General features: G+C 40.7%; 1 protein-coding gene across 6 annotated transcripts in view; it reads left to right on the top strand.

Moving 5' to 3' along the window:
- LOC108668115 (serine/threonine-protein kinase Doa) overlaps positions 1 to 22,701 on the top strand; it is a 97,315-nt gene that overhangs the window by 63,844 nt on the left and 10,770 nt on the right. The window contains exons 1-2 of one of the 6 annotated variants that reach the window (XM_018155267.2): positions 2,666 to 3,632; positions 11,589 to 11,790. In XM_018155267.2, the coding sequence (XP_018010756.1) occupies positions 3,514 to 3,632; positions 11,589 to 11,790 (321 nt within the window). In that variant the 5' untranslated portion in view covers positions 2,666 to 3,513. Of the gene's footprint in view, positions 1 to 2,665; positions 3,633 to 6,472; positions 8,572 to 11,588; positions 11,791 to 17,888; positions 20,936 to 22,701 lie in introns of those variants that run through there. The other 5 variants (XM_018155264.2, XM_018155266.2, XM_018155261.2 and 2 more) reach the window with 5 other exon arrangements.

Here is a 22,701-nt window from a genome sequence, read left to right as displayed (position 1 = left end):
CTTGTTTTTCTTCCATTTGGAACTCGTGTATTGAACAACAGTCTATTATTAGTCTATAATTATTGACATATACTTGATTAATTAGGTATTTTATCTTTTATCTGGGTATATGGGGAATCTTATTATCCGGTTACGTTTATTTGGGAGTTATGTGGAGCCAAATTTGATGACGCCCTAACACATCCAGAATAAATTCTAATTGTTTATCAGAACTTGTTGCTCAACGCTTCTTCTTCTTTGTTAATTTTTACGCTTCGGTTCCAGTCCTTTTTTAGAATTAAAAGTTTTTTTGTTTGTTTTCTTTTGAAAATTTTTAATTTACCTTCTGAAAATTATAAATGCATGCAGCAGGTGTGAAAAATCAGCGGAAAGATGTATTTAGCCTCCAATTTATTATTTGGAAACCCGAGTGAAGAAATTTACTTACAAACATTAGCCTAATCTGCATGTATCCTTATTTCATCTTTTTTTCGCATTCATCTTCCTTGATTCGGTCTCTATAGTCCATGCTAAATTAAAATCTCTGAAGTTCCCATTCCCGTCTGCTATGAATCACACAATCCGAATCATTGTAGGATGTTTGCGATGCCTGGCTCTTGGCGCCGTACATCGCAACCTAATCTCTGCGAAGGCCCATTAGGCGTTGTCTCTGCATTTCAATGTTCGTAACTTGAAGCTTTTATGCTCGCCTGACTCAGCGCTCGGCGCTCCTATAGCCGCTTTATTCATTGCTTTAGCATCAAGTTTTCCGTCTGCAAGCTTATATCTATAGGACGTATTTTTTCGTTAATTACTTTCAACATTTAATTTATTCAAAACTAATTGAACGCGGTGTTCACAAATTCGATCGCTAAATTTTGTTGTGATCACGATAAGTAAGTGGGAACAATTTATTCTATCACTGTTCCTATTATCCACAAATTCAGTCTCGGGAATGCCCGCCCCCTAACTCCGGTCCAGTGAGTCATACGCATGATGAACTTTCCCAACGGCGGCCGACATGCATGTATAGATCGGCGCTTCAATGCGTACGTTACCTTAAACGTGCTCAGAGGGCTGATCAGGTCGTGCGCATGCACTGAATCCTCGCACTGCCGGCGATTCGGAGGTGCATTTTGCAGCTAATATTTATTCAAAATAATTGAAAGTTTTTGTTTAAGGAGTTATTAAGATTGCAGCGATGCGGCGCAGATCACTTTATCAATTATGTGCACCAAGATGGTAATTAGATTTGTCGACTAGTTTCATAATAATTGGCCATTGCATTAATTGACCTGCTCATTCTGATCATGGTTCGGAGTTAGAAAAAGAATCCTAACACGATCGCACATGGATCTCCTGTCGAGCATTTCAATTAAGTTCTGGCTAAAACCACATAACAATGACAAAACGATGCAATGAATTACTTTGAAAAGTTGATCTGAGTGGCGTATGTATCAAATTGTATACAATAATATGGTTATGTAACTTTGATGTGAGAGAACAGGTGTCTGTGAGAGCAATACCTGCAGGATGCCGTCCTTGCTTCCTCCCACGCTCGCTCGGTGCCGTTCAGCAAGCAACTCACGCGGCAGCGCCCATGCCTTTGCATTCTTGCTTCTATAATAATTACAATATTACATTATATCCTTTAGTAAAGGTTATGATTTTCTATTATTTCTATTATTAAACTTTGGCTTGATTCACTCATGGAACTTGTTACTGAGGTAATGGTTCATACCGCGATTTGAATTGCCTCAATCGTGTTTTAATTATTTGCCATCGATTTCGATTAATTTTTATTGTCTGCCATCGATTTCTATCAATTTTTATTATATGCCATCGATTTTTATTACTTTTTCTTATTTGACATCAATTTCTAATAATTTGTATTGTTTGCCATTGATTTTTAATAATTGAGGGCACACGTTTTTATTAATTGACGGCCTCGTTAGAGTTCTTTGTGCGAAATTCGCCAAAGCGTTCTTCATGTGTTAAAGGTATTTCGAAATCATCGTTTTCAGTGCAGGAATAATAAGCAGAGAGAAGTGCAAAATCAACTGCTTTCATTTGACCAATCAAAGCTCTCCGACCGGCAATTGAAAACTCGAACTAATTAAATAAAAAAAATTATTCTTTATTCACTTGTTATTTTTTAATTGATCTGTAAATTGTTATTATTATGATAGAAGTTCTCTCTGCATTACTCGAATTAAAAAAAACTGTGTGAAATAGCTGCATCATTACCTTCCAAAAATGTCGTGCCAAATTGCGCCACTTCATGTCCACACTTTGATGTTCTCGCTGCAGTGTAAAATGTTGCCTGTTACGAAGCTTGAAAAGGCTTGAAAGCGCCAGGCTTCTCTTGTTACAACTCAAATTAAATCTATTTTCCTTTACTGCCATTATCATGGCGAAATAAAAAATATTCGATGGCTGAATTTCCGTTTTCCTATTAGAATGTTATTTGCATAATGTTTTTATGTAATTTCAAACGAATGACTTTCTTACATGCGAACCGTCAAAATTATTCCGTATTGCACTTCGAATAAATCCATATCTTTCTCAGAAATTAACCACGCCCTTATTTATTTTATAGACTGTTTTTGTCAGGTTTTTGGGGTGTCTAGTCTAGGTTTTTTTTTTGTTTGAGACTTTATTATTTACGATTATTAGTATTTGTATTTTTTAAATCAATATTGCTTGTCTGTTCTCTTTTTCAGCTTTAATACATTAATTCGTGAGTAATGAAACATCAAAAATCGGCGTTTCCAGAACTATTGAAATCCAAAAGAAAATTTTAATGAATTTCGACCTCTAGTTCAATCAATTTCAATTAGTTCTTTTATATGACCATTCTCAAGCAACTTAGCCTATAAACTGGAGCGGTAAAAAGGACATTCGCGTTCATCCAACTTTGGACGTGAATTTCCCTCTTCTGCTGACTCGGCGTCTGCTCGTATCGTTGATACGACCTTCCAAATTCTGCTTTACAGCCCTTCGTTGTGACTCTAAATACAGACGGTCTAGATTTTTCATTTCTATTTTCTCTGTTATCATTTCTTTTTTTTTGACCCTTGTCTCTTATTCAAATTCAAATTAAATGAGCGTTACATTCTAAACGAAACAAATTCCAGTATTCTTTCCAGTGTTGGTTTACTTACCGTTCTATCATTCAGTTATCCTTATTCATTCTTACGAAATTTACTTCTTGAGTAAGAATTTTAGGTCTTCTCTCATCTGCAAACATATCTCTTCGAACTTTGCTCGCCTATCTTCTATTCTGAGAACTGCTGCGCGCATCTCTCTGTTCGGTGACACCTTGATTGGTTGTGTGGTGTACTACAAGCAGCAGCACCAACACCAGACTACTTGTGTGGTGTACTACAAGCAGCAGCACCAACACTAGACTACTCGTGTGGTGTACTACAAGCAGCAGCACCAACACTAGACTACTTGTGTGGTGTACTACAAGCAGTAACACCAACACTAGACAACTTGTGTATATAGTACGCTACAAGCAGCAGCACCATCATGCTAGAGGTGGACTCAGCTCCCCGACCCTGGGAGCCAAACTCCTACTCGTCTATTCACCGGCCCTCGCATCTATCCTCCGTGCAATGGCTTTCTTTGGCCGTCAACATGCTCGAGCTGTGAGTATATTGCCGCAATTGCTTTCCCTTCTCTGGCTTCTTACATGGAAGCAAGTGCCAGTCTAGAATTATTGTGTAATTTTACGCGGAATTTTTCTTCTATTCTAAATGTCTTTTTGTGCAGGTTTGATTCTTAATTTATGGGGTTGTTATTTTGATCCGAGTTCGTTCCTCTGCGTTTGTTGAAATTTACTTTTTGAAATTTTGCCTAAATGTGAAATTTTTCATTAAGGATTGACGTTATAGTCTTGAGACATTCATAATTTATATTGCGCTTATTAATACTGTTCAATAGGTCTACGATTGATGATTGTATTAACGATCTTTTGTATTAGATGCGAAAAGGTAAGCCAGTGTACTACAGTAATTTTTTAATTTAGTTATTTTCCAGTGCGAAAAAAAGGTCTCGATGCTTCCCACCAATAATGTTAATCACCTTTCTTTTACCGCTTTATAATTCGATCTGTAGTCGAGTATATCATGGGATATTAAATTAGACGCCATGGGCACTGTAGATTCAGAGGCAGAGGCAGGACCTGCTGTGAGATGCCCTGAAGCTCTGGACCGTGCCATCGATCGGAGCGCCGCCTTCCTTCCTCTTGCCGCGGGGCGCTGGAGGAGGTGGTGGCATGGGGGCAAATAAGGGAGGTGGTGGGTCGCTGCTCTAGTGCGCTCAGTTTGGGCGTGGAGTTGAACTCGTCAATTGCCTTCGTTTTAGTTGAAATTTGAGGCGATGCTGAGGTTGGCACGACCCCATGTTTTGGATGTGGATGAAGCGTGGATTTAGTGTTTGAGTTGTTGTTCCCTAGAGCTATATTTTTGGAAAGACAGAAAGCTTCTTTCAATATTGACTCGTTCGGTGCCTTGATGAATCTGAAAGCCATTTGTTCTAGCGGCGATAGAGAGCAGTCCTAGACTTTTATTGATATGTTTCTTTTTGTAAAAGAAATGTGCAAGGTTTTAGTTAAAGCCACTATGAGAAGCTGACTGTAATGCCAAACTCAAACAACATTAGTTGATTGGAGGATTTCTTGTCCCGTTAGTGAAATGTGGAGGTATTAACCGTAGGTTTTTCCTTCTTTATATTTTGATTTACTGGTTAACCATTTTTCTTCGTGTACGTTTATAAGTTGCTCTTTATTTATCCGGGCGGTTATTCGAGCATCCTGCAGAAAATGTACGTTAATTATGTACGTTAAGTACGACAAGGGAACTTGCACACCAAACTCCCACCAAGATGTGTTTGCTCAGCTTTATACGAGTTATGATTTTTCCCGTAGCAATAACTGTAAATAACATTCAATTTGAAGAGCATTACTGAATGCCAGTTTGCTGGTGTTCAAATATCGTTTATTTTGAATTGCTAAGTCTCAGCCTGAGGCTTGCGACTCCCACTTACATTTCATCGGTAGAGGCAAGGCGGCCTGGAGTTTGATTTTAAATCAAAGATACGACGAGACTCGCTAGATAGTTATCACGAAATAAAATATCTGAATGGTATCTGTTGTTATGAGAGAATTGGCGTAAGAAAGTGGAAGCAGATATATGTTGGATATTCTGCAGTAAATTATTGGTAATATATTTACAAAATTCCTGTCCCATTTTTATGGAAGATCAAGCATAGCGTTACTACGTATTCGACATATTTTCTCATTTACCCAATCTGCTAAAAATTATTATTATTACCCCCGCTAAATTATAAATAAGTCCATAATCATTGTGTTATAGAATGAGACAAATGTGGGAATAACTTGTAGCATTTGAGCTGCGGCTGAAGCAGCATCCAGCACTGCAGCAGCGCTGTAGCTCCTGTGCCGCATCCTCTAGTCAGCCAGCCAGTCGTGTTCCAGAAGCAGCTGTTGCTGCAGTCAGCACCTCCTCTGGCGCTTGAGCTACTGGTTGACCTGAGAAAAGTTAACCTCGCTTTAGTGGTGATAAGGAAATGATAAGAGTTATTTTTGGAGATGTGTGCTTTGCAAAAATTGTGTGCATTCGGTGTTGTTGAGTTGTAAGAAAATTGCCTGGTTGTTTGGGTAATGTGTTTATTATTGTATTGGTATTTCGAAAAGTTGCCGGAAAGTCGAAGCACAGCTTTACCCCCGTGAACTCGGCTGCCACGACCACGATTGGACGAACTTTTTCACACAATATACTTGTTTGAACTAGCTTATTAAATATTTATCTTCGTCAAAATTGTATTTAGGCTTTTTAACCATTTCTTATACTTTCATTATAAGTGTTTATTTTGTTAACTTCGGAAAGTATGCCGTGCGTATAAATTTAAAATTCATATATTTGCTGAAAGATGTTGCTTGCCAGAAGATAGTTGAACTCGGGTATCAATATCCGTAGATTTTGAACAAAATTTGTCAAGTTTCTATCTATCGTTGAATGAAAGCAGGCGTAGATTCTTTCTGCGATCACGTGTCATTAACAAATCCATTCTACTGTATAATATTGACGTGATGCAAAAAAGTTAAAACTAAGAAATTATGTGGACCAGTGGAGATAAATGTTTTAAACCACACGAACCTCTTTTTGTACTCTCTATGATCTTAGAAGATAGTTATTGGAAGAAAAAGGTAGTCTTCATTAATAGTAGTAGTGGTAGTAGTAGTAGTAGCAATATAAAGTATAAAAATGGAAGATTACTTAGCTTTAGATAATTTTACTGCTTTCCTAAATCAGCCTTTGTCTGACCCCATGGATTTTTAAACCCCACTAGCCTCAGGGGTTGAAATCGATACCACTTGCAATCTCCATAAAGTTTTCAACTTTTTTCACTCCATTAGAAGCTGAACTTTTTCACTTTATTAGAATTTGTTGTGCTAATATTAGTGCCAGAAACAAGAAAAGATGTGTTCTGAATGAAATCTTAAAACGTTTCGTAATGTAAATTACGTATTTCAAAAGCTTGTGTAGAAACGCGACTCCGATGACTGCGTTCGTTTTCCATGCCAGGAGATGAGAAGCCGCGGGCCTGTAATGGCGGTGCGACCAAGAAGCCTTCGCTCTACCGCTGGCTCGTTTACAAATTTGTCAGACGCAAACTGCATCCCGCACCATCGCCCGACCATCGTGTCGTTGGCAATCTCGAAACACCTCCGTCCTTCAGTGGTTCCGCATCCCCGCGAGAATTTAGTCCCTCTTCTATTTCGCCGGAGTATGAAGATGAAGCGTTTGAGGAATGCTGCCGCGATTGCGGTGCCCCACGCCGGAGAATTTCTCAAAGACAAAATCATGTTCCTTCGAGAAGCAGAACTCGATTCACGTCTGAAAGCTCCAGCAAAGAACGGGAGTCATCGATCGACGGTAAGAGTGAACATCGTAGTTCGTCGCTCAAAAGTTTGCCCTCTCGCGAGCCTTCGCAAGGAGTGGTCTGCAGTGAAATCCGACCTCCGTCGTGCAGTGCATCTGGTCCTTCAATGCCACCTACAAATGAGCTTGAAATTTCCAAATTTTCAGCTACCCACCACTCTGCTCGACAATCTTCTGACAGTGACCAGACCGATGTCGAAGTTTACTGTCCTAATTCGTATGATCTTTTTTCATGTAGCATCAATAACACGTCCGCTTTGCATTCCGTCTCCAGAGCTTCTCACAATTTTGCTACGGCTAAAAGCGGCCCGCTATCTAATTTCAGTTTATCACTATCTTCCGTTGATCGTACGTCCATCAATTTGGAGACCTACCTGGAGACCGATAAAGATGCTTCTACTGCTCACGGTTCGGCCACTAACTCTTGGTTGTTTTCATTGGACGCAAACGGCAGGCGCTCGGTGACCCAGAGCTGTAATGCTTCCCATGAACTCAACGTCTCCCAAGTTTCAACTGCTAATTCTTGCAGTGCGAAGGATGTTATGTATGTCTTGCCAAAATACGCCTCTATGCGTGAGTGTAATGTAAGAGTAAACTTATTTTCTCAGTGCAGTCTCTCCACTCCTGTTCTCATTACCCGCGGTATTTCGGCTTCTATCATTCTGTATGACAAATCTTGGTTACCTGACAGTCTTCCCGACCTGGAACAGTCGGCCGATTCCCGCATCATGTTTACTCCTGACTTTGCCTCGCACTATCAAAAGTTGGAAGATAAGGAGGAAGCCCAGCTTCGGCAAGACATATTTACAATCAGTCAAAGTACAAGCAGGAAGCCTGATCGTATGACTAAAGACGTTAAATATAAGAGTCTAAAGTCGGGAATCATTCATGTTGAAAATGCCGAAGTCCACTCCGTCCAGAGTTTGGTCTCGTCTCTAATGAAGAACACGTCCGCTATTGAGTCCTATGTTCGTAAGTGGGATTCAATTGGTGTACTTTATGGAAATGAATTTATGTTCATCAAAAAGAAAGTCCATGCTCGTCTTTTGTGCATTCTGAAAGAAAGGAGAGAAAAGAAACTGCAATTAAGAAAATGTGATTCGGACCGCATGCATAAAGATTGTCACAGCAAAAATTTTCTTGAGTGTTTGAAAACCTCTGGAGAGGTAGAGGTTCGTCACAATTCACGAATCGACTATACATTGAAAGCTGCGAAGTCGTTGCCGCTAGGCAATAGCAGCAGAGCTCTACCAAGCTGTCTCACGCAGCAGTCATTCGTAAGCAAGTCACTTTCTGGTGGCGAGTTTCGTAAGTCACGTCACTCATCGCCACACATCAACGCAGTCCTCGTTTCTGATGAGTGCACTGCAATTGTGCATTGCTGCACTGCTCACGATGGCAGTGCTTGCTATCAACACGGTCACCGTCGCTCTTCTCCGTCCCCTTGTCCTTACCACCACCGTGGGTCTACAGCACACAACAGAGACGATTCTTCTGAGTCTGAAACTCAACGATCATGTTTCTGCTGCTTCTTGTGTCTGCTCACGCTATTCTCGCGATGCTTTTATACCAAAAAGGGATGCAACAATAATGATTATTTCTGCCAGCCTCACTGCAAACGGTAATGGATGAAATGGTTTGTTTTAACTTTTGATGATGAACGAGTTTCCACTTTCTAAGTAGTTTTTTGCGTTATGCGCTGCATTTCTAAGTGTAATTGTTTTCTGTTCATTACATTTGATAAGCTAAAACTAAGTTCTATTACCTCTCGTCTACTCCTTTGTAACTGGTTCCACTGTACGGATATTTATGAAGAATTCCTGGTACTTCTAGAATAAATTCCTGTAATCTATAGCCTTAGTATGCTCTGGGCATGCTCACAGCTTAGGTTTCGCTGAGCTCTACTACCATTACTTAAATTTGGCAATGTTACTTCATTTATCAATTTTCAATAACAGGTACGTAATTAAGATCTTTTGTTGTGTGTAGCCTCGTTTTTATGTGTTCATCTCAAGTTATCTCAATATTCTACGCACACAAGGTGACTGTGCTGGTGATAATGAAGCCACCGGAAGAATATCCGCTGCTGCTATGCTTGTCCCTTGACATGCTAGTTTTTTGGCGCTAGTCTTGTGACGAAGTTCTCTGCTCTCTGCAGAATATAGCCGCGTTACGGTTGACAAATACTTCTAACGTAGGAATCTTGACTTGTATACATTTTATGAGAGTTATCGTATTCACAAAGAATGTGCAGGTCGAATCACATGTGTTGCAAAAATGACAACATTTAGCGCTCCTACTGTTGCAGAGCTCTGCCTAGTTCACGCCGCTTAGTCCCGCATTCAATGAGCATCCAAATTGAATCTTGGATATACAGATTATACGACCGCCTCATTAAAATTCTGCTTTAATCACCGTGAATCTTGGATATATAGTTTATAAGACCGCCTCATTAAAATTCTGCTTTAATCACCGTGAATCTTGGATATATAGTTTATAAGACCGCCTCATTAAAATTCTGCTTTAATCACCGTGAATCTTGGATATATAGTTTATAAGACCGCCTCATTAAAATTCTGCTTTAATCACCGTGAATCTTGGATATACAGTTTATAAGACTGCCTCATTATAATTCTGCTTTAATCGCCGCGAATCGCCAATTCAGTTTCAGAGCCTACCAATCTTGCAAGTTTGAATAAAAATTTAAACTTGCAAGACTTGTATATTACTCAATACGATTGCTGTAAAATGGTTTGTGAGCCACTAATCGTGCCTCACAAATTGAATTAACGTTAGAGAGCTTCTTGTCTACAGAAACAAATGGTCGGTTCTTGCGAGGCTTGGAGCGAATCTCGTTAAATCGACACTAATTATCGGATGGGATTGCTATCGATAGCGAGTCCTAAATAGCGTGCCTTGCGTCCCATCGCTCGTGTAATTCAAGATTTCAAAGTTGAACTGGATTAAAGCGGAGTTGGAATTATCTAAGTCTTTGTGGGATTAGAATTACATCCACATTTACGTAGCAGTGTTGACAGTGCAATTAGCCCCACTGGTTGAAATTTATTCAATTAATTTTGCAAGCTTGCGTACAGTCGTACTAACACTTAGACTACTTAATGCTATTGATATTTGGCACAACTTTTTGCGCAATGGATGGACGTATTTACTCTATCTTATCTATTTGTTCGTTATGAGCGACACACTCTCGACGTACTCTTTTGTGATAAGCTAATATTGAGGAATACTCATGCTGATGAAGGCATGCTGCAGGGTTGACTCAGATGGGCTCATGTTGGTCACATGATCGGCAGAGATTCTCCTCCTGTGATAAATGTTCGTGCTCGTCTGAAGGTGCGACGAGCCTCTTCTCTGTTAGTAGCGGGCTTGTAGGCCTACCGCGCTGCTCAAGGCGAGTCCTAACTAACTTTCCGTCCGCCTACCACTTGGATATCTCGACTTTTGACACTCATTTCTCAGTAATAATGGGTTAAACTTAATTCCATTGCACAATATCTTCCAGTTTCAGTAATAATACAGTCAAACTTCAGCCTGTAGGTTGAGACAACAATCTTGTAATTATTAAATTTTTAGATTTGCGCTAGATCACCAGTGTGTTAGTTTTGTTGTTGGGTTTTGATAAACCACTAGGAATTTCTTTCTCGAAAATGGCTATTTATGAAAGCAGCTGAACTATTTCTGAATCAATATCGAGTGGTAACAAGACCACTATTTTTCGCGTTTATTGTTGTAAAGAGATCCTCTATCTAATTTCTGACACTGAATAAAACTGCCGCACAGCATATATTCTCAGAGAGGTGTAGTTCGATATCCATCCTATTAAAACAAACGTGTTGTATTTTGATATGCAACCATTTTTTATCGCGCGAAATATTTAAATATTAACTCAAGTGATATTTTTTAGCCTTGCTATTGATATATTTCTTGTTCGTTGAGTTGGCGCTACTGAGGTTACATCTTGTATATATTATTGATATTTTAACTGATTGATTATTTTTTATTGTTCTTTTGATATATTATTTGGTTTCACATCTACTAGAAAAATAAATTGTTCTGTTATGCTGGTCATCTTTTTTTTCTCGTTTGACGGCATGAATAAATTATTTTTCCGCCTAATGATACGCGTTATTGGCCGAATTTTTCATACCGAATATGAATGCGCATTTTTGGTGTGTTGTCATCTCGCCAAATCGAATTTTGTTCTCAGCAGTCATGGTCTGCTCACGGTTATGCAGAAACTATATTTGCACGAATAATTAGCAAGTCTTTTACGCTATTGTTCACGACTTTTAAAAAGCTGTCGTCCAATGGTCCCTTCGTGTTTTGCCTTCAAGCATACGTAGAAAAAATATCGTATATCGGGTGGCAGTGGTCGGTAAGTGATGTGGTTAATCCCCTACACATCTACTTGGTATTGTCTGGTGAGTGGGTATCAATTCTTCCGTTTTTCCTCTCCAACTAAATCTTCTAAATGATTTTAAAGATAAGGTAAGTAGTAGATTTGCTCCACTGCTATTTTATAATCCTTATCAGAAATATTCAAAGATTTTCGCGTAAAATCGTATTTATTATCACGTATCTAGCAAATGTATTGACGTGTCGCCTTACCTCTTGCAGCAGTCAACGGGCAGACCGCCGTCGCCGCGAGGACTATTCTTCGGAGCGTCGCAACCGCCCCACCACCACCACCACCCGCCGCCGACACTCTTCACGTTCTCCTTCCTCTGGATCATCTCGACACCGCCGACACCACCACAACCACCACCGCAGCACTCGCCGCCACGGTCGCTATCCCCGTGAATCCTACACAGCATGCCACGTGAGTACTTGAATCTGGACTCCCCTTGAGAGCGTTGGGTTCTGGGCTTACTTGGGGACTCCCCCTCTCGTGGCCAGGGATCTTGGGCTCGGAGGAACCTGGAGAATTGAAGGTGTGCGCTTGGCAAGTGAAGGAGCGAATAACGAAGAACAAGAAAGGCAAGAAGATGGCAAGATGAAGTGGAGGTGAGGAGAAGTGTAATGAAGAACGAGAAGACGAGGGGGAGCATTAATACTTAGCCCAGAACCCATAACTCTTTTCCCTATTCTTCTTAACGCTATATTTCTGAAGTGGTAACGTTGCTGAGGTGAGTGGCAACGTGTGCATTGACTCGTGATGTTGGATTTAATCCTTTATAAAAATCCTCAATGAATACGCTGAGGGAGCACCGAAATACTTCTGTTTCGTTTGATGTACTGTTGAGTATGCAGGCGTTTGGATGATCGAGAGGTACTTTTGATGAATGGAGTGAGGTTTGATTTGAATAAATTCTGGTGTGCTTTGGCTGATTTACGGGACGCTGGAGTGAAAAGCATTTATGTAGCAGATTGAAAGCTAAGAATAGGTAAAATCATACTCTGCTGTCTGCTATGTTATTTTGCGATGACGTGAATGAAATTTCATGTCTATGTTTATTGTGAAGCAAAGGATTGAATACTCCTCTCTTAACTTAGTAATTGAATTCGAATTGAAAACATGCTGGAAAATATTGTTTGATATGGGTTTGTGGCGTTTCAATTCTCAGAGTACTTTGTACGTTGTACGCAATTCAACAAACTTGGAGAATTTTCTATTAAATACCGAATAGAAATGTTGTTTCATAAATTGGAATTATAGATCATCGTCGTATTGATAATGACATTTCTTTTTATTCATGTGCTGTTTCAAGAACGCAATCGATATTATCGCAGAATAAGCGAGTCTTCACAAGCAAATTAACTCCTGACAATTATTCTCGAATTTTATTATTTGCACCGCAAATATTGAATTGCTCCTGAAACTTTCCTCGCGCGTCTTCTGTGTTCTTTACTTCTCATTCGGAAAACTTGTTTACCTACTGAAGTTTAGAGCGCTTAGCTGACTTCGTCTAGTTGAAATCGAGGTCGGGCTGCCCTTGTTATTCTTGAAATATAATTTACTTAAATGCTACTTTATCTAAGCAGGCATGTTTCTTTATTTTCTATCGTAATGACAGCTGGATATGTTTTTTTATACATCGTAAGAGATAGATATTTTTATGTGAATTACGATCGTCATTTAGATCTACTTTCCTAATTTCTGAAAATTATTTTATGTTCGTACACTGCACATTTTAAAGTCATAAAAGTCGTTATTAAATTCGTTCAACAGTCGGCTCAATTCAACACAAATTTTGTCTTTTGCGAGATCCAAATCGTTCACTGTTGTTCATTTGACTTTTTTCTGCTTAGTACTTCAAGCTACCGGTAATAGTAAACGCCTCTCGCATGTCCTCTTAATAATTAAGGTATCTACTGCTTCTGAGCTGTACGAAGCATGGTCATATCTCTTCCCATTAGTCTATATGCTCACACCTGTTGAGCCGGCTTAACTGATGGCTTCCTTCCTACTGAATTACTTACAATATTTCACTTCTGCCCGGTCGACAAATGCGCAGCTTCCCCGGCGCTATCGACATCTATCCCTGAAATCAATCAGTTTTAGCTACTGCTCTTTGGTCAGTCTTGATGGATTGTAAATAAAATACGGTTGCTCCCCGATGATCGCGAACACGTTCAAGTTAAACGTATTATTTGTCATTCTTAAGCCTTACATTAAAATTATCATTTGACCTACCTAGAATAGTTAACAAATTAATAAGGGTTAATCATTATTGCTTGGCATGTTCTCTTATGTTGTCTTATGCTAGCTCTTTTACTTCAATTTTGTATACCCATGCTCCATATTAGATATTTTATAAAGTACGTTACCGATTCTCGCCGTGCGAGGTTGCTTAGATTTTCCTTAGCAAAGTTTTACCTAACATTTGTGGTTGAAATTCAGTTTATTTACTTGTGCCGTACCCCGTTATGCAGAGGGGGTGGGGAATGACTGGTGCCGTTGGTCGAGGGGAAGAGTGAGGGTAACCCAGAGCTTGTGGGTCCTGAAGTTGCCAGTCTTCATCCGGCTTTGGTGTTCGCGATCGAATTTCTGAACGCTCAAGTTTAGTTGTTTTTCTGACGAAATTTTGGTAGAAACTGCCGAAAAAAGTTGTTTTCAAAGTAAATACTATGAAATTGCTTTAAAAATTTATTGACGTTCATTTGTTCAAAGTTTTCATTTTGAATGAAGTCATACCATAAAATGTTGACGTTGACGTGCGCCACGAAAGTCACTATAGGAAGAGACTAATATCTGTGGCAACGCATTTATACTTGTCACAGATTCCAACTATAAAAGTTATAATAAATAAACTAAATTCTTAATGTTGAAAACATGCATTTGAATGGTATCATAACTATGACGCGTGCCAAAACTTACCAAGCTTAGACTGAACCTTGGTTGTCTAGCACGCTGCGGTGGCCGCCTGTCTTCTCGAAATAGCGTCGGTAAGCGGCGTGTTCTGTGACTGCTCGTGCTCTCTTGACACATAAGTAAGACACCGGTGCTCAGAGGTATAGTCTATGCCAGAGTAGACGTTCAAATTATTTTACTATTTATCTTCACGCCGAGTTCTGCCGGTGTTGGCGGTATAAAAATCCCCGTGGCGTATTCATGCGATCGTGATATTAACGCGCTGTGAAATCGCGATGAAAAAACGAGTCTTCGATCTGTAAAAGATTATCTCGTATATTTCTTGCACAATTTCCTGGCGAATTAATTAGGTACGATGGCATAACAACTGCATAACTGTAGCTTCTTTCATCTCGCGGTTCACGCTCGTGCTTCTGACGCAGTCTCCCGACTACCGCAGTTAAAACGGGCAGCCTCTCGCACAGTGCCATGCCTTACGTCTCAAGGGTGGCAGCGTTTTCATAACCGGCTACTTGAGAAATGAAACATCACTGTTACCTCTGAGAATTTGCGCGATATTTTCGAAACAAAAAGTAACGTTGACAAGATTTTAGTGTTTACTATTTCAAGTTATATAAAAGTTTGATTCAGTGAGGAACCGCTAGGTTGTTGCCGCAATTTTCCTTGAAATTTGCAAGAAAACGACTGCTTGTGGTCTGTGAGGAGAGTTTTGTGGCAGACTGTTTAATTTCCTGGGCCCTTCAAACGTGTTGGTACCTGAGTAAACTTTGCTGACGTTTAAAACTACAAGCTTCAATAAATTTCCCGTGTTATGTCAGCTCGAGATTGACTGTGGTGCTTAAGGGCATAAATCTTGTGAACATTACCTTCATCGTGGCGGGACAAATTTTGTTATGGTTGTGGTGGGCAGGGAGCATACTGTGTCATTGGGTGAGTGAATTCTTCATTTGGTGGAATCGAGGTGCTTTCTTTGCCAACGATCCTGAGGACCGATCTTACGACGATGACTTCCGAAGGGCGATTGACCGACCAATTCTTGACACGAGCCACTCCAACTCATCGGAAGTCGATGCAAATGTGCTACCAAGTTCTGGATTCACAAAGAAACATTCCACCAAATATCGTCGAAGAACCCGGGCAAGCTACTACCTTGGTGACGACATGCCTACCGTTCTGCGCAAAGGGTATCTCCCTGCTGTGGCGGTCGGTAAAAGTGATCATGCGGTGTACGGTCGTCATGAAGACCGCAGTTTGATGTCTTACCTAAGACATCTGAGCGTTACGTATGCGGGACAGGATGCGCTTGAACCTTCCTCGAGACGAAGAAAGAAAAATTATCATCGGCGAAGCTCCATTACCCAAATTTTGAATAGTCTCCAGTCTACTCTACTCATGCTGGTACAGTGTACTGAATTTTACATTCATTTACGAAGTTTTTGATAGATTTGAATGCGTGAAGTATGCACTGATAAATTATTTGTTAATTTTTACTGTATTCATGAAATTTTACGACGATCAATATCAACTACTTACTATACATCCGGTGATCCCTAATTTATTTCTATTAGTCGGCAGGGCTGTTAATTTTGACTGTTACTTCGCATGACGTTGATTTAACCTCTCTACCCGGAAGCTTTGCCTCGTAGTGGGCGTAGAGGTCGAACGAATGCTCAAGTTGGCGCGCGTTATCCCGCGTGTTAGCGAGCACCTGTAGAGACTCATTGCCATTACCTTGCAGTTCAAAGCTGTCTTGTTTTTGGAGGTGGGGGCTGACGTTTAGCTTTGCAGCAGCCGACGTTGCTTCGTCGCCAGACCCAGCAGCTTTCAGTCGGTGCCACTGTACTGCAAAGCAGGCACTCTTTTCCTTGCTACGGTGGTCGTGGTGCGGATGGTGGTCGTGGTGCGCATGGTGGTTGCGCTGGTGGTGTTGCAATGGTGGTGGACACGACAACGTTCAAATTCGAGCAGCACCGTTGTTCCTTAGCCAAGTAGTATTGCTGCCACCGCGACCATCGTCGCCCCCGAAGACTTGCGTTCGTTCAAGGTCCTGACACGGATAGTTAACCAGGGCACCTTGCTTATTTCTTCTCATTAACAGTGACGTTACTCTTCGCGGTTATTTTTGCGTGCTTTTTGATGTTTTAACTGTAGGTCAATGTTTTCTTATCTAAGAGGATTTTATTGTCGAAATCATCCAGTGCAATTTTTTTTATCTCAACTTAAGCTCTGATTAAATTTTTTATTCAATCTATATGGTTCCATTATGAGAGTTCTTCGCTCTTTTAGCTCATGTTTGACAAAAAGTCTAACCAAAAACACGGCTTATTCTAAATAAACGAATTTTTGCTTATCGCTGGCTAACAACTTTTTAATTTACCGCATGTCTGTACGATGCGGAACTATAAGTGCATTTGAATATCACTAATGAATGAGCAATGGCACGACAACGGCGCTACTACGTACCGAGCTCGTCATACTATGACGGGCTCTCCTCATACGGGTCACGTCCTTCTATTGGTTCCTACACGAACAGGACTTCTTACGCACGTCTTTTGTCGTCCATACGACGACCATCTTTGTATGGAACTCAGCCCAGCTACCCAACTACATACGGGAGGAACTACCTTCAGGTACTATCGTTAGTGTTCAATTTTACGTCACTACAGCTACCGATGAATTTGAAGCTAGAACCAAGAAGGAATTGCGTGTTTTGCTCACACTTATGTCTTCCTCGCGTGATTTATTGTTAGCATTTATACCTCTCATGGAAATCCAAGATAAAATCGTACGATATTTTGTTTAATCCGGGTTCAGAATGAAATCTTTATTTAGTTTTCATCAGCTGAAAATCTTTGCTAGTTATGACTAGCAGTATCATGCATTGGTATTTTATGAGTTTCACTGTTAGCAGTTTAATGCGGTCAACCATGAACTTCCGGCACTGGGGAGTGAATTCGAAAATTGTGCAATTAATTTTTTTTTTATTAAATTTTTAAAGTTTTTATTGCACGAATCGCCATTAGATTATAAGTTTCTTGAAAATGACAGCTGAGATGACGGCTCGCTTAATTTTTTCACGACCTGACCTTCCAGTTGGTCCCAAGTTTACGAATTAGCTCCAAAAACCTGTTGTAATTTGGAGTGATATTTTTTGCTCTTAAATGCCTCTAAATATTTCTTGAAATCACTTCTTCTCCCTACGTGCATTGTCGCCCAGTGACATCAATGCCAAGCAACCTTGTTCCTTGCCCTAAATTTTCTGAACAGTTGTGCTCTCGAAGTTTTATTACGTTAAAATTATATATGTGAAAACGGCATCACCGGTGCTGGCTAAATCTTTTGATCGGTGACAATTTCTGGGCCTATCTTGGCCTATTGCAGCTTGCAATTCAATCATAGCATTTTCACGCATTCACTGTCGTATAAGTACTGCATTATTTTTTTACTGCATTGAAAAAAGCGTCTGCCCTTGGTTGTGTGCAAAATTGATGCAAAATTTGCTGGCACATTTAATAGTTCTGAAGAATAATATTCTGCGCGCAGATGGACACTACTTGCTGACATTTGCTGTTTAAAATTTGTATTCATTTTAGCTGATGCCAAATTCTTGTATTTTATTTCTAGCGGCAACTAAATTGTTAGCACGTCGTTTTTTGGGCTGGTGGCTGTTAGAAGAGTGGCGGTTGGCAGCCTCAGAGCTTTGCCCAAACCAAGTCGTGCAGTCGAGATATTTTTATCCTTGGCCACCATCACCTACCTACCTTCTTGGCCAGCTCTCATTCTGATGCTTCAGTTACACTTGTGCCTCTTCATCGCTCCCACTATCTCCGCATTTCTCTACCATCGTGTCGCAAGTTTCATCAGTTTACAGTGCCTTACCTTTCTTTAATTCGTGATTTTGCTCAATGAAATTAGAAATAAATGGCTCTTGAGCAAACACTATTGTTTATATCTAGATAAGTTTCGTGATGTGTGACATTCCCGCCGAATGATATTTGGTCTGTACCAGAGTACAAAATTGCAATTAAAATCATTTTCATCGGCCATTAGATGGGACACGGAATCGCTTTCAATGTCCGATCGAAATCAAAATATAGTTTCATGTGACGATTAAAATTTGAATGCAAACTTCTGCAAATATCTAACTCTCTCATGCATTATTATTTGCTCTAATTAACTCTCTTGATACATTGGAAAAATTTTTATTCAGGCGTTAACGAAAATGTTGGACATAAGAAGGATCAATATTTGAATTCTAAAGTTGTGTGAACCCAATATCGTGCCGTGATGTACACTCGCCATGAGCGGGAGCAGGCCAAGGCGTCACTACGGCCGAAGTGCCACCACTTGTTACGCAAATCTGCTGCCAGACGCCTCTGGTGATATCCTCAACCGCTGCTCAACTCTCTTCTCGAAACTCACTTCCCGCGTTCGATCTTCTTCCCAAACTGCCGAAGATCGTTTCACTTTGACTTCTCCTAACGCTTCTTCCTCTTCTTCATCAACAATGTCTTCGCACATACCCCCACGCGTGTCGTCTTATTCTCAATACCCTATGCTACTCAAGTACAGTAAGTACGATGATCCAAGTCGTTATGAAAGGTATTCTGATTTGAAAAATAGTGCAACCTCATCGCGCTACGATGATCCTTCTTCCTCGCCTAGGTTCAAAACACGTGCACCGGGTTTGGCACCTTCAGCATCGTTCTCATCTTTTTCTAACTATAAATCTGACTACGGCAATGACTATCCTCGTCGTGAAAGTGACTACACACGACCAGATGTTAGTTACTCAAGACGGGACACAGATTTGCCCCGCCGGGAGACAGATTACTCAAGTAAACCTACCGACCTCAGCGTACGGACTGGTGTCGGCGACTCCACGCGCCGAGACGATCACTTGGATGTAGGTGTAGGTGGTCGCCCAATTCGTGGCATCCACAGTAGTACGAGTAGCTCTCACATTTCACCCAATCAAGAGAAAATAAGTTCACGCTATAGACCCAGTAGATTCTTGAAGAGCAATCTTCTGAAAGGGAAATGCGACGAAGGAGATGAAGACGCTTTATTGATTAGAAATCCTAGCACCAAACAACCTGACTATTGGTCTCATTACTCTGCTATGTCTCCTACGTATCTTCTGGAAAAGTATTCTGCTGCAGATAAAAAGAAAAATGAAACCCAACTACGTCAGAAATATGGACTTGACAGTACACGATATCGACCTACAACTCTCACAGAGCGCAAGAGCCCGAGGACCCGCATCCTTGAGTCCTCTCCTGACAACACTGCAGCGATTCTCCGTCGAAGAGAGTGTGCACAGCTCATTAACATGTACTCGCTACCGATAGACACCTTGCAGAGTATCGATAAATCGCGAAAATTCCGAAAAAGAGGGCAGGACGGAGGCGAAGGAGAAACTACGAGTAGATTCGACCAAGTGAAATTGATGGCTGCTCAGGTGAGTTTACGTGCGGATGAAGATGCGTCTTTTGGTCCTCCTAGGAAAGTTTTGTATGGCAGTGCGTCTACCGGTGATATGTTGTCTTCTCTTTCGAAGGGAGGGACTCAAAAGTCATCTGGAACATCGGGAACCCCTTCTGTCCACAGCACACCGGACTCGGACAAATTCGTCTTGCATGATCCTCCAGTCGTCTTTGAAAAAGCAGCAATGAAAGAGAAGCCTCCCCCACTGCGACCAACTTACCTATTCCTTAGCGATCAGTATGACAAGTATCCTTACTCTTCCAGTGACTATATCGGAGCCTACAGTGCTAAATCGAGCGATGTTCCCAGCAATGCGACCACATCCAGTGATCCCAGCACTCCTCTCTCTAACGTTAATATCAACTTAAGTGATAACTCGAGTTCCACGCCTTCGTCATCTTCGCATGAACCAACTTTAGGTAACCCACCCAAACCAGAAACGAAAAATGAACGATTGTCTCCCATGAGCACGATCAGCAGTCTTCCTTCAAGTTATTTACCAAGCACGTATTGTCCAGCCACTAGATCCAAACTCGTTGATTATTGTTCGAAACCGTCCATCACGGTGTCCAACTATCTCGACGATATGCCTCAAGATTTGTCATTCTCCACGTTCAGGCCTAACGCAACCGCGACCACAACCTCAGCCCAAGGGGGTCCTACTACTTATGTTGCTGGCGTTGCTTACGTGGAGGCTTTTCAACCAAAACCAACTGCGATCACTTACGTATCCTCTGTGCAGGCCAAGCCTTCTGTAGCTGGAATATCGTACGTCGGTGTGCCAGAAGCTAAGGCTGTCGACTTATGCTCTACCGTCAAAACCAATGCAGCAACAACTACGACTTTAACGGACTCGACTCAGCATGATGTGGATGACGCTTATGCCTTGGCGCACTACAAATCGCTCGCAATTAAAGGGGTCGGCATGGGATCACGGGCCAACTTGGGCAATATTTCGGACTCGATTAACGGTAACACAGGAACTCGCAATAAGAATGCTGCTGACGTCAGCAATGACACCGCGTACAAAAATGCGATCACAAGCCGCCTCAATAACGGGCCTACAACGCCCAATGAACTTCGGCCGATTCCTGTCGCCGGTGAACCTACGAAGACCAGCAAGTTTTCGTCCCTTTATGGGTCTAGTAGCGTGAGTAGCGACGATGTGAGTTAGCAAGACGGACGGAACCATCGCGATGTAGTCTTAATTGCATGAACATTTTGGCAATATTCTAGCCTGAAATAGTTTTGTATATGCTGTGTGGTGATTGTCCTGCTAGCCACATCCTGCCATCTAGAATTTCACTGTTCGCGACTGGTATGACTCTCACAAAGCTTTTCATTCATCAACTATCAAGTGTTGGAGTCTTGATGTCCATCACATTCTAGTTGTGTTCCGTGCTGACTCGCATCCTCGTTCTTGCACTGCTAAACCCGTGGGAGTTTGGCGGGGGTACATCAACTTTGCGTTGACAACGACGCTGCTTCTGGCTTGCTCTGCATGTGTAGCTTATCCACGCTCAACTCGACTCTCGTTCTTCCAACGAATCATGATCTCTTGTTATTCCGCTTATCCTAAAACCATTTCATCCTATATGTGATACCCTAAGGCTTCAATAGGTTTGATTTAGAACAATTGATTGTTTGGGCCTCGAGACACGTTTCCAAAATATTTACTAACACAACTGAGACTCAAAAAAATAACTGGACTAAACATAATTTCATGAAATCGAAATAGTGATGAATTGAATAATAAACCACGAACATTTGTTTTTGTTCGGAAGCTGCGGAGTAATCGACGTACATAAAATAATCTTGTTTTTGCCTTTTCATTTTTGCGGCGCAAGCAGTGCAAGCGATTGAGGTTGCGAGCGAGCCTGGTGTTTTCGAGATTTGGCAAATTGAGACCGAATTTTCAAGAGAAAAGATTTGCAAAAATGCAATAGATCAAACTCTTGATTGCTTTCAGATTCAGGCGAATTTAATCTCGCTTCAAAATTGGGGATGAAATTATGCCATCGATTTCTTCCTACTTTAGGGTATTAAAGAATTGCTCATACATCAGTCATGCTCAAATAACTGTAGCTTTTATATGTTTGCGAGCCTCGACCTTTTGATGTGTTGGCTGGCATAAGAAGCTAGGGCTCCAAGATATTCTTATGACATTTATATGTCATTCAGCCTTTGAAACTACAAGAATTTTTTCATAATCATTAATTTACTGTACGTGTTTTTTGATAATGATTCAAAAAAGCGTCCTACTTTATTTAAATGTATCTGTTTTGGCTCGATGATGCGTTGACTTGAGCCAAATATTTCCGGCGCCATGTTATTGCTTGTGTCGACGCGATCAGAGAAACACTCACGCGTGAATCGTTAGTGCAAATTCGTTTGAACGTCCTAAGAATTATAATCGCTCGCTCTTATGTTTCTCATTAAATTCGACAATGGATTAGTTTTTCCTCGGCGCTTAAGTAACGAATTAGAATTCTAACAAATTCGTGAACACATTCGAATTCAATTATTTTCGTGAGCGATTCTTGAGTAAAGTGGAGTGGAATCAATCCCTATTTTTGCATCGAAGAGTGGCTATGTTATTTACTGTAAATATACGTTATATCCCTGATTATTTTTTTCGTATTTTTCAATATTACAGCCAAGAACTTGAATATTTCACATTGTCGTCTAATAAATTACAGAAATGTAAGTTTTTCGTGAAAAATCAATCTTTTTAAATTTCACATTTAAATAAAACATATTATTAGACAGAATGACTACGAACATTTATTAGTACTCCTAGAAAAATTTGGTCTGTTTTCTTGTATTTATAAAAAATTTTCGATTGCGACGCACTTTCGCGTCGTATGTGTTTGTATGTGCGTATCTTTGGCCTTTTTGGTGCATTGCATTGCTGAGTCTTGTGTGACGGTG

The sequence above is a fragment of the Hyalella azteca genome, unplaced genomic scaffold, assembly GCF_000764305.2.
Source record: "Hyalella azteca isolate HAZT.00-mixed unplaced genomic scaffold, Hazt_2.0.2 contig13953, whole genome shotgun sequence".
In the NCBI taxonomy this organism is placed as follows: Eukaryota; Metazoa; Arthropoda; class Malacostraca; order Amphipoda; family Hyalellidae; genus Hyalella; species Hyalella azteca.
The sequence above is the reverse complement of the archived record's forward strand: the minus strand, read 5'-3'. Positions and strand labels throughout refer to the sequence as shown.